The sequence below is a fragment of the Trichosurus vulpecula genome, chromosome 2 (assembly GCF_011100635.1).
Source record: "Trichosurus vulpecula isolate mTriVul1 chromosome 2, mTriVul1.pri, whole genome shotgun sequence".
In the NCBI taxonomy this organism is placed as follows: Eukaryota; Metazoa; Chordata; class Mammalia; order Diprotodontia; family Phalangeridae; genus Trichosurus; species Trichosurus vulpecula.
Window position 1 is genome coordinate 134,190,805 of NC_050574.1, and position 13,019 is coordinate 134,203,823.

The 13,019-nt window shown below is 40.1% G+C and overlaps 1 protein-coding gene across 1 annotated transcript; it reads right to left on the minus strand.

The window, feature by feature from the left end:
* Positions 1–705: 705 nt before the first annotated feature.
* TEX12 (testis expressed 12) lies at positions 706–5,979 on the minus strand. Its single transcript, XM_036742939.1, has 4 exons — positions 5,917–5,979; positions 4,076–4,190; positions 3,919–3,970; positions 706–850 (listed from the first exon to the last, which is right to left on the minus strand). The coding sequence occupies exons 1-4, from the start codon at positions 5,977–5,979 to the stop codon at positions 706–708; spliced, it is 375 nt and encodes a 124-aa protein (XP_036598834.1).
* Between the last annotated feature and the right edge of the window lie 7,040 nt (positions 5,980–13,019).

A 13,019-nucleotide genomic window follows, 5' to 3' on the forward strand; every position in this document is an offset into this window, starting at 1 on the left:
AAAGGGAACTGTACCAGATCATCTCTAAGGTTCCTTCCATCTCTATGGAAGGCTATGATTTTATGAGAACTAGTTCAGTAAAACACATTAATTAACTTAAAAGCATCTTTGCTAAGTCATGTACACTAACTACTAATGAAAGCAAAGAGTGTTCCTAAATAACATACAGAACTCAATTTAATGTATACTTTATATCAACTTTCTAATCAAACAGTGTTGAGAAAATAAACCATGAAACACATCTTTAAAACTCTCCCAAGAAAATGTCAAGAAAATGATACATATACTGAAAGAACAACACTGATATGATGAAATAGTATCAGATTCACTTTCAAACTGGTTCATGTTCATTTATCCTGGGAAATCCTCTTTAAAATGCCAGGAGTTTTAAGATAAACAGAAAATTATCCAGATGTGATTAGGCTTAAGAAAATTTTGCATTTTTATGAAATATGTCAGTTACTGAAACTTCAGGATAAAAACAAATATCTGAAACTGATATCTAGCTTAAAAGCTCTATCAAATCCAACAAAAAATCTTGAATATTCCCTTCTATAAATTAAATTACAGACATTTTCTATAACTACTAAAGATAAGTGATGAATATTATATTGTCAAAGCACATATTAGCAGTGTTTAAATACACAATAGAAATAGTACATAAACAGTTTGGTAACTCATGTTATTTTCCATATATACTTCATTTTAGCTTTGCAGAGTATTTGCAATCATTGTGAATCTTTGCCTCAGACTCTCTCTTTTTTGTTTCAGAAGGTTTTCTAAAGTACTGGCTTCTTTGAAGATTGCATCAAACTCTTCAATGTAAGAAGCATCCACTGCTGCTCTCTCACTATTAAGGAAAAGAAACCTAAAATTAAAATGTTATAAAACCCAATCATAATCAATTTTGTTGGATGTTATTTACTTTAATATGTTGCTTAGACATTTCTTTCAAACATCTTTCTGTGATGAAGATAGTTTCATAAAAATTCAATTACTTTAAGTCTTAGGACACTTCAATAAACACATATCCTAAATTTTTAACTGTAATATTAATACTTGTTTTACACATTCACAAAAAAAGAATTACATATGCTATTTGATAGTTTATATAACTGCTCTATATTTGATATCAGGTTATCTATCAAAGTACTCTTGAATTTTTAAAGATTTAAAATTCAAAAAATGGTAAACATAATCTAATATAATATATAATATAAACATATAATATTAATATATCACAATTAAGAAGCATTTTTCTTAAAAGTATCTATACATAAGAAAACCCAAAAAATTATATTTAGCATTAAACTAGGCCAAGATGGACCAAAATTCCAGTTCTACCACTTATTAGCTATGTAACCTTGGGCAAGTCACTTAACCTCTGAACTAAAATATAGGGCCTGATCTATATGACCTCTGAGGTCCCTTTAAGTTCTAAAGCTCTATAATCTCATGAATCAAAGGTCTGTCCAACTGAGTAGAATTGCTGACAATGGCACTGAATGATGTATAGCTCAAAGGCCACTCAAATCTGGATTCACAGGTTTGCTAAAAACCTCTGATACGTAATCTAAATTCAGTGTTTACTACAGTAGCAGCCTAGACAAGAATATGTGAATTTTCAAAGAACAAATGCATTTTTAAAATAATTTAATTGGCACTAAAGCAATTAGTAAAGGAACAGAGAAAACAATGTCAGTGCACACACTTGGGGGATTAGGGTGTCACACCCAAATAAACAGTGAAAAAACCCATCTCCTCAATGTCATTCTCTGGCATGGCTGTAGATCTAGAAAGATCCACTCACACAGTAGCTGAATCTCAAAGCATCCACAGCTCTCCACATTCTCTGGTGTAGTAAGGAAATCACCTTTCTCATTCAGTACTCTTCAGCTTTGCAGAAATTGGCAAAAAAAGCTGTATCCTATTGTTCTCCCTCCTGAACCAGTTAACAATGACAAGTTCTCACAAAGACTCAGTTGCTGTCCTAATGCAATCACCCTGAGCCCTAGACACACTATTTGCCTCAGTGCTAGGCAGGGGTCATATTTTTGCCTTAGCACTTAGCATATTAGCACATATTAAGTACTTAATAAATGCTTGTTTACTGACTATCCATACAAAGACAAAAAGGAAACAGTCCCTGTCTTCAAGAAATTTACATTCTAATAAATATTGACATTCTAATAAATATGACAATAAAAAGCAAACAAGGTTACCTTGGACAGGAAGGCATTAGCTGATGATAACAAAACAGGCCTCCTATAGAGGGTGGCATTTGAGCTGAATTTTGATGCAAGCCAGGGACACCAAAGGGCAGAGGAGAAGAGGGAGAGCATGCTAGGCATAGTGCACAGCCTGCTCAAAATCATGAGGACAGAAGATAGGGGAATATTGTGTGTGAACAATAGAAAGGAGGCCATTACAGTTGGACCACAGAGTGTGTGGAAGGGAGCAACAGGTAAGGAAAATGGAAGAGGTAGAAAGATGTCAGGTTGTGAAAAGCTTTTAATGCCAAAAAAAAAAGGTGTATTTGAAGCCAAAGGTAATAAGCCACTGAAGTTTACTGAATAGAGGAGATACGAGTTCTACAAGGTCTACAGAGCTACAATTTAGGAAAATCACTTTGGCAGCTATGAGGAAAATGGATTACAGTACAGAGAGGCTTAAGGCAAGGATTCCAATGATGAGGCTATTAAAATAGTCTAGGCCAGAAGTGATGAGAGCCTGGACCAAGGAAGGGGCTCTGTGACTACAGAGAAGAGGACATATGCAAGATATATTTGGATATAGAAGCAAGATTCAGCAACTTACTGGATACATAGGGTGAGAGTGAACAATGAAGGATGACACTAAGATTGGGAACCTGAATTACTGGAAAGCCAGTGGTACCCTCAACAATAACTGGAAAAGGTTAGAAGACTTAGAGATTTGGGGGGAAAGATGAGATCTGTTTTGGTCATGAGTTTAAAATGCCTATTGGACATCATCAAAAATGTCCAATAGCAGTTGGCAATGCAATCCTGGAGTTCAGGAGAGTACTGGATACAGAACTAGGAGTCATCTGTGTAGAGATCATAACTTAATCCATTGTAGCTGACAAGGTCTACAAACAAGAAAGTACATAAGGGAAAAAAGGACTGGGAAAAAGGAAAAAAGGAAAAAAAAAAAAGCACTGGGATACATCCTCTAGGATGTGACATGGATGATGACTCATCAAAGTAACCTGAAGGAAAAGTCAGACAGATAGAAGATTTACATCGTGAAAACCCAGAAGGCAAAAATTATCCAGGAAGACAGATGTGTTCACCAGTGTTAAATGCTGCAGAAAGGAAGGTTGAGGATGAGGTTTGAGAAAAAGCCATGTGAAATTTAGTCCTTGCCCCTAAGATGGGTCTCTAGCATTGCAGCAATGTTGGAAGGTTCCCCTACAGTGGCCATTTAGCAGGATCTTTGTGGGATCCCCACCTCCTGATGCTGGAAACCCAAGCTGAAACTCATTCAATAAAAGTTCTTTTTGCTACTACATTGTGTTTTTCATACTGTTCCTCTCACAAATCAAACCCATGCCCTCCACAGGCTATTAAGATAATGAAGAAAAAAAGGGTATTGATATCAATTCACTAGCTGAAAAGGGTATGTCTCCCTCCAGCAGACACTTTACATTATCCACAATCCATCCATGCCCTAAGAACAATACAAATAACCTCTGAACATCACTAGCTTCCTCATAAAGAAAGACTGTGGTAGACCTAAAATCTCCAAATCCTTACTTATGAAAATAAATGCCTAGTCAATGTACCAAAGTTCTTTCTATTAACTTTCCAAAATAAAGCTTCAACTTAGCCATTAATATACATTCTAAGAAAAAGGATTTTCCAATCTATGAATTTAGGATATATTACATGTACTTGCCTTAAAATTTGTGCATATTTAGTCAACAGCAGATTAATCTCCTTGTTCATATCTGCAAATTAAAAAGGCAAAAGTTTGGAAATGATTATTTTTGTCCATTATAAAATAAATTGCTTTTTAATTCTATTTGTGAGAAATATACATATTTGTACATCACCATTTAAAACTTTCTCCAGGACTTCGGCTTTATAAAATGATGGCATAGCACTTTCAGAAAAAGTAGAATCTGATTTTGCAAGAGAAGACAATTGTGGACCCACTAAAGTTTCACTCTATTAAAAAAAATAGAGAAAACGGGGATATAGTAAGATTCCTAGGACTATCATCTATACACATAAAACAAGCTATGGGAAAAATAACTGAGGATGACAATTTTTTTCTGGAATACAATACTACTCTGTTAACTTCAGAGGATTAGAGCTGGAACAGACCTTAATCTAACTCCTTTATTCTAGTAGCATGAAAATTCCCTAATTTACAACCAAGGAAAAGTTTAGATAACAGAAAAATTAAAGCTGTACAAATTAATCTTTATTTTAGCTTTTGGTATCTGGTGATAACAGCTTTACAATACTTCCCAAGTAAACAACCATACCTGATTAAGATCTATAGTTAGTTCCACAGCATTGCAATACCAACTGTCATTTGTGAAAACCACTGTATTTCAAGATACTTATTGTAATAGATATCCTATAATTTTTACAATGGCAAAAAGTTTCCCCACAATGTTTTCAAAAACCACCTGGATACTAATATTATCAACATATTTTTAAAATTATCATCCAAGTGAGTTAATGTCCCACAGCTCAAATCCTGAAAGGCCTTCATTCACTGCCTCTGTTCTCAGTCCAGATCACAAATGCCATCAGAATTTCTTAATCGTTTCCAGATGTTTGTTTGTAGATGAAATTGTTGAATGTGTCAAACCCTAGAACATTACAAAGCTCAACAGATTAAAACCATAATTACTTAAAAGTGTTCAATATAACAAACCACTAAGAAAGACAAATGAGAAAAGCCTGTAACTGAAACTATGATGTGGTTGGCTGGGTAATCCATTATGTGTGTCCACCAGTACATATCTGGGACAGAAACTGCAAACAGGCTGTGAAATGCGCCCATAATTGAGTAAGTGGAAGAATGAAGGTTGGAATGCAACTGCTAAACTCAGTGGTACTTTCAATGATGCTAAGTTGCTCCCTGACACATAAAGCCAAGCTTTTCACATACTTTCCCATGATGATATACACCTGTGAAATATGCAATACCACAATAAAAACTACAGACAAAATACAAATGGCAATGAAGGGGCATGTTTGGGGTTTAAGTAGGCTGCATCAAATTACCAACAGCGATTTGTGCACAAGAAATGGCATAAGGGATATCATAATAAACGTTAGGGGAAAGGGAGTGTTGTTAATAATGAGGAGCATTAGATTGGACAGCCTGAATGTTGCATCGGTACCTATATTAAAACACCAAAGTGGTTAGTTCCCCTATGGATGACTTATAGATTTATGATAATGGATGACAGCATGGACAAGAATTGTACAGCATATGGATGGGTTATAGATTCAAGGAGCTCCCACACAGATGAGATCACTGCTCTATTAAACAACTTCACAGGGGCTTATGATCATGCCAGCGCTTGGAAAACAGCAAAATTTACATACAGAATTAGGGTTCATGAGACCATAGATTTTAGAGTTAAAAGGGACCTGAGAGGCCACAGGGTTCACAGATGAGGAATCTATGGCTCAGAGATTTGGTTAAGTGGCTTGCCCAGGGTAGCACAATGGTGTCTGGGGCAGAATTTGAACTGAGGTCTTCCTGACTTGTAATCACTAAAACATACTGCCTGAGGTGCTTGGTTTAAGAATGTAAAGTTATCAAAATGTAGCTATCGATTTAAATTTCTTTATAGGAAGAAACCTAAGTAAATGGAATGGAAAAAAAAAATGGTGCCCCTAAAAAACATCTGAGAAGCACAGAACTCACCTCCATCTCTCTTGGTCGCTTACAACTTTTATTCTCCACAGATTTCACTAGTTGACTTGCCATAGTAACTCAGACACAATTTCTGTAAAGTCAAAAGTAATGCCTAACTTAGGTGCAAATTATATCAAAGCTTAGGTCCTTGATATATGAAGGTCCCTACTGGAAAAACATCTGAAAATAGAAAGATTTTCAAAAGTTTGTGATGTGTTAGTCTTAATTCATTTACTAAAATGGTGGTGCATACTTTTTAAAAGCTACAGCAAAATACTAGGCACACTAGGTACCAAAATATTTTGTGAGGAATCTGTAATCACAATACCGATGTTTAAAAAAATCTTTTTTGTTTTCTTTCAAGAGCACTTAATACAAATCTCTTGCTTCTGAGAATCACAGAATCTTAAAAATGAAAGGAAGCTTAGGGATGATTTTTTTTTTACTCCAACCTCCTCAATTCGATGAGGAAACTGAAGTTAAATGATCTGGTCAAGGCCACAAAGCTAGTTAGTTCGGTGACATAGCTAAAAAAGTTTTTTTTAAATCTCCTTACCTCTTACTCCAATTCTATTTCCACAACTACCTTCAAACAGCTTTAGTTCATATTTTTTTTAAATAAATGAATTTTCTCCTGTAATTCTGAGGACTCTTCTGCATACGAAGGTGTTCATTTATTTCTTTTGGTAATTTATTTACAACACCGCCACGCCCTCAATTTATGTGTTTACCTATTTCGAGATTACAGGCACTTTAGAGCTGAGAAGAACCTGGGAGAACAACTAATCCATCTCCCTCGTGCCACGATGGGTTACAGAAATTAAAGGATTTGCCCACGGTCACTGAAGAAATACGGAGGAAGATCTAAGTCCTCTGACTTCAGACCCTATCAACGGTACCACACTACATCTCAGACCTGAAACACCAAAACCTGTCCAGTTTCTCCACTGCTGTTCTTAAGAGTACTGAGTTGTTTATATCTAACATTCTTAAATATAAAAATAGACAAGATCCTTAATACATTCCGTATAGCCCTCAATTACCGTTTTTCCTTTAGACATCACTTGTTTCCTTGCTCTGGAAATCTTTAAAGAAAACTAAGCAGCAGCCACTGCTGGGAGGCGGACCGAGCTTCAGGCGCCATTTGCCTTCAGGAACACAGTGGTATTTGGGGTCAGGAAACATTACCCCACCCAGTCTACGTCCAGCAGTGTTGGGGGTTATTTTTCTTTCTCTAGACAGCCCGTCTCCTCCCACTTCCAATATTTGCTCTCTTTTCTGGGTAGGGAAAGTGGTGCAGTGGAAAGGTAACTGCCACCAAAAACAGGAAAAGGAACTATTTATAATAAGATGCTCACAGCTGCTACACTTGGGTGCGGCCTTTTGACTGAGTCCAAGTTTTACGGAATAAATCTTTTTATGCAGGCGATTTGCTCTGCGAAATTTGGATTCCAGTCAAAGGGCCGCTCTTGAGGGCCCACGTGGCCTCGAGGCCGCAGGTTCCCCAATCCTGAGATAATCTCTAGCATTTGAAGATCTCGCCACCTGCTCACCTTCCCTTTTTCTCTCCGGCCTCCTCCTCGTGTTTTCTCCCTTCCCCCAACGTGTGCTTCTATCTGCCACATTTAATCCCTCACTATTAGGCATCGGATTAAGAGCAAACAGTGCATTTACGCAACAGCTTGATTCCCAGCCAGAAAATATCTTCATCCATTCCCCACCCACCCCCGCCTCCTTGGACTCTTCCCCCACTTCCCCTACATTCTAGCCCCTCAAACCGCCTCCCCTCGTCGCCCCTCTCCTCGTTCACCCCGGCCCCGCCCCGGTCGGGCCCTTTCCCCGATCCCGCCCGCACCTCTTTCCCAACTCTGGGGTGCCCGACCTGAGGCCTGGGCTAACACCACACAGAATAACCATGAACCATCGGCTCCTCCTCTCCTGCCCCTTTTCTCCCTCATCCCCAACCCCACGGCCGGACGGCCTCAAGCCCCTGCTCTGCAGTCCTCACCGGACGGACGAGGGTCTCCGTGGTCACACTCTCACACGCCTCTGCCCACTCCCACTTTACCCTCTGGCGCCAGACTCAGTCGGACCTCGTTCTCACCTCAGTGCCTGAGCTGGCCACGTGATCCAGCACGTGGCAGGGCGGGCCAAGGAGGGGCGGGCGCGCTCCATTACGTCACTGCCGGTGAAGCTCTCGGGGAGTGGGGGAGCGTGCTCACCGCACAGTCACAGCGCCCCAGCGCCCAACACTCTCCCTACGTGACCTCAGGCGTGCCCACGTGACCGCTTCCCTGTACTCTGTTTTTCTAACCCACCCTCCTTCCGCCGGGAGAGTCAGATCTGTGAACACTAATGAAGGACAAAGTTATCATGTATTTTTTGTTGTTGTTGGGTTGGTTCAGTCATGTCCTACTCTTCATGACCCCGTTTGGGGTTTTCTTGTCAAAGATACTGGAGTGGTTTTCCCCTCTCCTTCTCCATTTCATTTTACAGGTGAGGAAACTGAGGCAAACAGTTAAATGATTTGCCCCGGGTCACCGTTTGGAAATGCCTGGGGTCAGATTTTAACTCAGGTCTTCCCAACTCCAGGTCCAGTACTCTGTCCACTTCAACACCTCACTGCCTACCTGACAGCTTGTTCCTCCTTTGTTTAGAAATGGATCAATGACATCATAGGTGTCATTGCGCTTGAATTGGATTTATATAAGATAGAACGGCACAAAGTCATCAGGACTCACTCTCCCTTCCGGAGTCATCAAAGTCCAGTGGCAAGACAAAACACAGGATGACTGCCGAAGGTCCAGGATGCAGCGGATGACTTTGGCGTCTTCCTTGTCAGACCAAGCTCTAAGTTCTGCCCGCACCTGCTTCAGCCACCTTCACGGCCCCTGTAACAACCAGAGAAATCCTCGCATGGTTGGGGTCGACTGCCGCCTAACTCACCAAGGGGTTTGAAGACTTTGGGTCACCCTCCACCTGGTTTAGCCCACCTGTAGAGAGTTTTACCAGGGAGTGGTTGCTGTGCATGTGTAATATCAGTTAAGTGGGGACTTTTCTACTCTTTTAGAATGATAATTAAGTCTCTTTGATTGAGTCTAACTAGGTGCTAAACCCCAAGCCCAAACTCCTATCTACTCGGTCCTAAGCCTATATGGGCATGAAGCCCCCAGGGCCCTAAGGGGAGTTGATAAGACCACAGCCAATAGTATGCTCCTAAGTTCTGGTCACTCAGCTGTTATTTGATGAAGTCCAAAGACTGTATAAAAAGATATAACAGAGCTATTTGCTTGAGGCTCTCACTCTTGGAGGAGTGTTGGCCTGGGACTCTAGGCAGCCACTGTAAGAGCTTCCCGGCTCAACCCAGATGGTTTCTTGGTAACTATGAATTGTATTTGGTTTGTTTATAATGTATGTTTGTAATTTGTTTGTATTTGCTCTGAAGTTCAGGGTGCTGGCTTTTCCCTCTGAACTAAGTGAATGACATTTGTATGTTGGATTGAAATAAGATTGTTAACCCCCTAACACTGGTTTCCTTAGTAAGCAGATCAAACAACCTGTGCTGGCAGCAGTCTTGTTGTTGGGCTTGTGTTGGTCTTTCACTCCCCCCCCCCACACACACACACACACACAGCAGCTGCTAGCTGAATTGTTGAAACAGCGTGCCACAGCTTCTTGGAGCCACAAGTGAGAGTTGGGTGAAAGGTGGACACCGAAAGTGGACAAGTAGCCCTGAAAAAGGGCTTGGCAGCCCTCACACCAGAAGTGCTAATCCTCCCTGCACACCCCATAAAACTAGTGGAAACTTAAAATGACATAATCATTCATTGGGATCATGCTATCTGTGATATCACTGGTGAATGGATTTCTAGGTAAGGCTGCTATCTCTAATAAGGAAGTTACACAATTTGTTCTGCACCTTAGGGTCATAGGATCATAAAGCCTGAAAAGGAACGGATCTCAGATGACCAGTTTGTCCAACTCTTTTCTTCTAGAGATAGTCTTAGAGAGTAGCTGTCAGCAAGGTGAATTCTAATGTAAGTAAGCTGGATTTCAGTGTGTGTGAAGTGGAGTTTTGTTATTATTTCTTAGAGTTTAGTTTCCCAGGATCCGTGGCTGGAGTGCTGTGTGCCTTGACTGGCCCCCATCAAGGCTTGGGAGGGGGGAATCTGTGTTTGCCTCAACCGGCCCACATTGAGGCTTGAGGGAATTTAGAGGAACCCTCTAGAGCTGAATGCACAAGTTGTGCCTGTCTCCATTGACCCTATCAAAAAGTAGGGGTAGTTGCCCTCCCTTCTACTCAGCCCATGTGAGAGGGTGATTAGGGAATACTGTAGGAGTTTGTGGTGCTTCCATTATCAGCAATACTGTGTTAGAGAAAACTAGACTAGAATAAAGCTTATCATTTAATGCCTTTGGAGCTGTTTTCCTGTCTGACCAGATCAAGAGTGAACGTGTTAGAGGGTGGAGTCCAAGACCTCCAGTGCCTCCGGTGTGTTATCTGTCTAACAGTAGCCTAGGGCACTGAGAAGTTAAGTTATTTGTCAGAATCCCACAGCCAGTTTGAGACAAGACTTGAATCTAAGACCTTTTTGACTCCCAGGCTATTTCTATCTACTTTGCCTCTTGTAATCATTTAGACACATACAAATGCTTGCTAAAGGATCAATTGAAAGAATGAATGATTCAAAATTCTGACAGGGTCATTCTCACCTTTCAAGATGATGGAAGTATTATTATAATATTTTCGAAGTAGTTACACATTTTAAGGATTAATATACCCTAGGTAACTTTTTTAAATGCCTTTAACCCTCAAGAATTTTATTTTAGAGTTGTTGCATCTCCTCATTTAACAGATAAGGAATCTGAGGTCCACAAAGGGTAAATGATTTGTCCAGAATTGATTCTGCCTCCATCCCATCTCTCACATCTACCCTCTTACCTCCAATCACATAGCCGTATTTCTTCTCTGGAAGCGAGACTGTATTTCCTGGCTACCTATTACCAATTTCGTATGTTGCAAGTAAATGTAGAAGTGGGGGCAGATGGATGAAGGTAACATATATTTCAATAATCTAAAAATTGGTGAATTACATAGGTACATCATGATAATCTTCATGGGCTACTGGGATATATATGTATGTATGTGTGTGTGTGTGTGTATATGTTTGTATGTATGTATGTATGTGTATATCAGCCCTCAGAAGCTAATCTTCTCTGAATTTAGCTAGGGTTACTTCTCAGGTGATAGAGACACAATCTGTCAATGTCCTGTACTCAAAGCCTTTCCATCTTGGTAGACACTTCTAGAATTTGCACTCCATCGACATAAAGTTAAAGAACTTGGGATCACTGCCTGCCACAGTGAGGCATCTGAGTAGTAAAGGAATGGGATACATGTTCAAGAAAAACTGTACAAAAACCAAAATTTTAAGAAACCCAGAGCAAGAGTTCTTAACCTTTTGTGGGTCATAAACCCCTTTAGCAGTCTAGTGAAGTCTATGCACTCCTCAGAATTATATTTTTAAATGAGTAAAATAAAAAAGCAAGAGCTACAAAAAAAATCAATTACATTGAAATATAGTTATCAAAATATTTAAAAAAAAAAACAAGTTCATGGACCCTATTGGCTGCTTCCTTTACTGCTTAAAAGTATGCTCATGTCTTCCCTACCCTTGAAAAACTTTGCTTGATCCATCCATCCCCACCATTTACCTATGTCTTTCATCCTTTTGGAGGCTAAGCTCCTTGAGAAGGCTATCTACAATACATGTCTCCACTTTCTTTCCTCTCTCTTCTTAACTCTTTGCAACTGACTTCCATTTGAATTGTCTTAGGAAGATTTTAAAGATCACCTGGCAAGATAAGGTTCCAGACATTGAGGTCCTTTCTTGAACTAAATTGCCAAGCATTCAAACTCTACTGCAGAGAGCACAAGGCCGATTGGCTGGCCTTGTTCGAATGCCAAATGTATGCTTGCCTAAAAGACTATTTTATGGAGAACTCAACAGGTCAAGGGCTCACGTGGTGGTCAGAAAAAGCAATACAAGAACACTCTCAAGGTTTCTCTTAAGAACTTTGGAATTTATTACATGACATGGGAGACATTTGCACAATACCACCCAGCATGGCATGGCCTCATCAGAGAAGGTGCTGTGCTCTATGAGCAAGGCAGAATTGAAACAACTTAAAAGAAACATCAGATGTGCAAATTTAGAGAATCCACTCCAAATGTTCACACGGATTATTTGTGCCCGTGTGGCAGAGCATTCTGAGTTTGTATTGTTTGATCAGCCACAGCTGGGCACACTGTAACATGACTCTAATATAGTGATGTCATTTTGGTCCTCGTGGAGAACAAAAGACAACAATCACTATTCAGCTGTCAAAGGAATCTTCTAAAACACAGGTCTGGAGTCTGGTCAGGTCACCCTTCTTCTCCACTGACTCCTATCACCAGACTCAAATAAGAAATCCTCTTTTTGGTGTTCAAAAGCCTTCATAACCAAAGCCATTCCTACCTTTCCATAATTCTTATATGCCCTCCACATACTTTGGGATCCAGTAACTGGCCTCCTTGCAGATCCTAGAACAAAGGACACTCCAGCACCTGCCTAGGAGTGTTTTTCTCCAGCTGGTCTCCCCACCCCCACCCCCTTGCCAGTAGCTTGGTGGTTCAGTACAGATAGCACCTACCTCCCAGGGTCGTTGTGAGGATCACCTGGGACTGTTGTTGTTGGGTCGTTTCAGTTGTATATGACTCTGTGACTCCATTTTGGAGTTTTCTTGGCAGAGATAATCAAGGGGTTAGCCATTTCTTTCTCCAGCTCATTTTACAGATGAGAAAATTGAGGCAAACAGATTTGAGTGACTTGCCCAGGGTCACACAGCTAACAAATGTCTGAAACTGGACTTGAACTCAGGAAGTTGGATCTTTCTGAGTCCAGACCCAGCTCTCTATCCACTGAGCCACCTAGCTGCCCTTAAATGGGATAATAATTGTAAAAGCTCTTACCACAGTGCCTGGTACTTACTAAATGCTAGTTGACTGATTGACCCCAGATTAAAAACCCCTGATTTAAATAATGATACATAGTAGATGCTTAATAAAT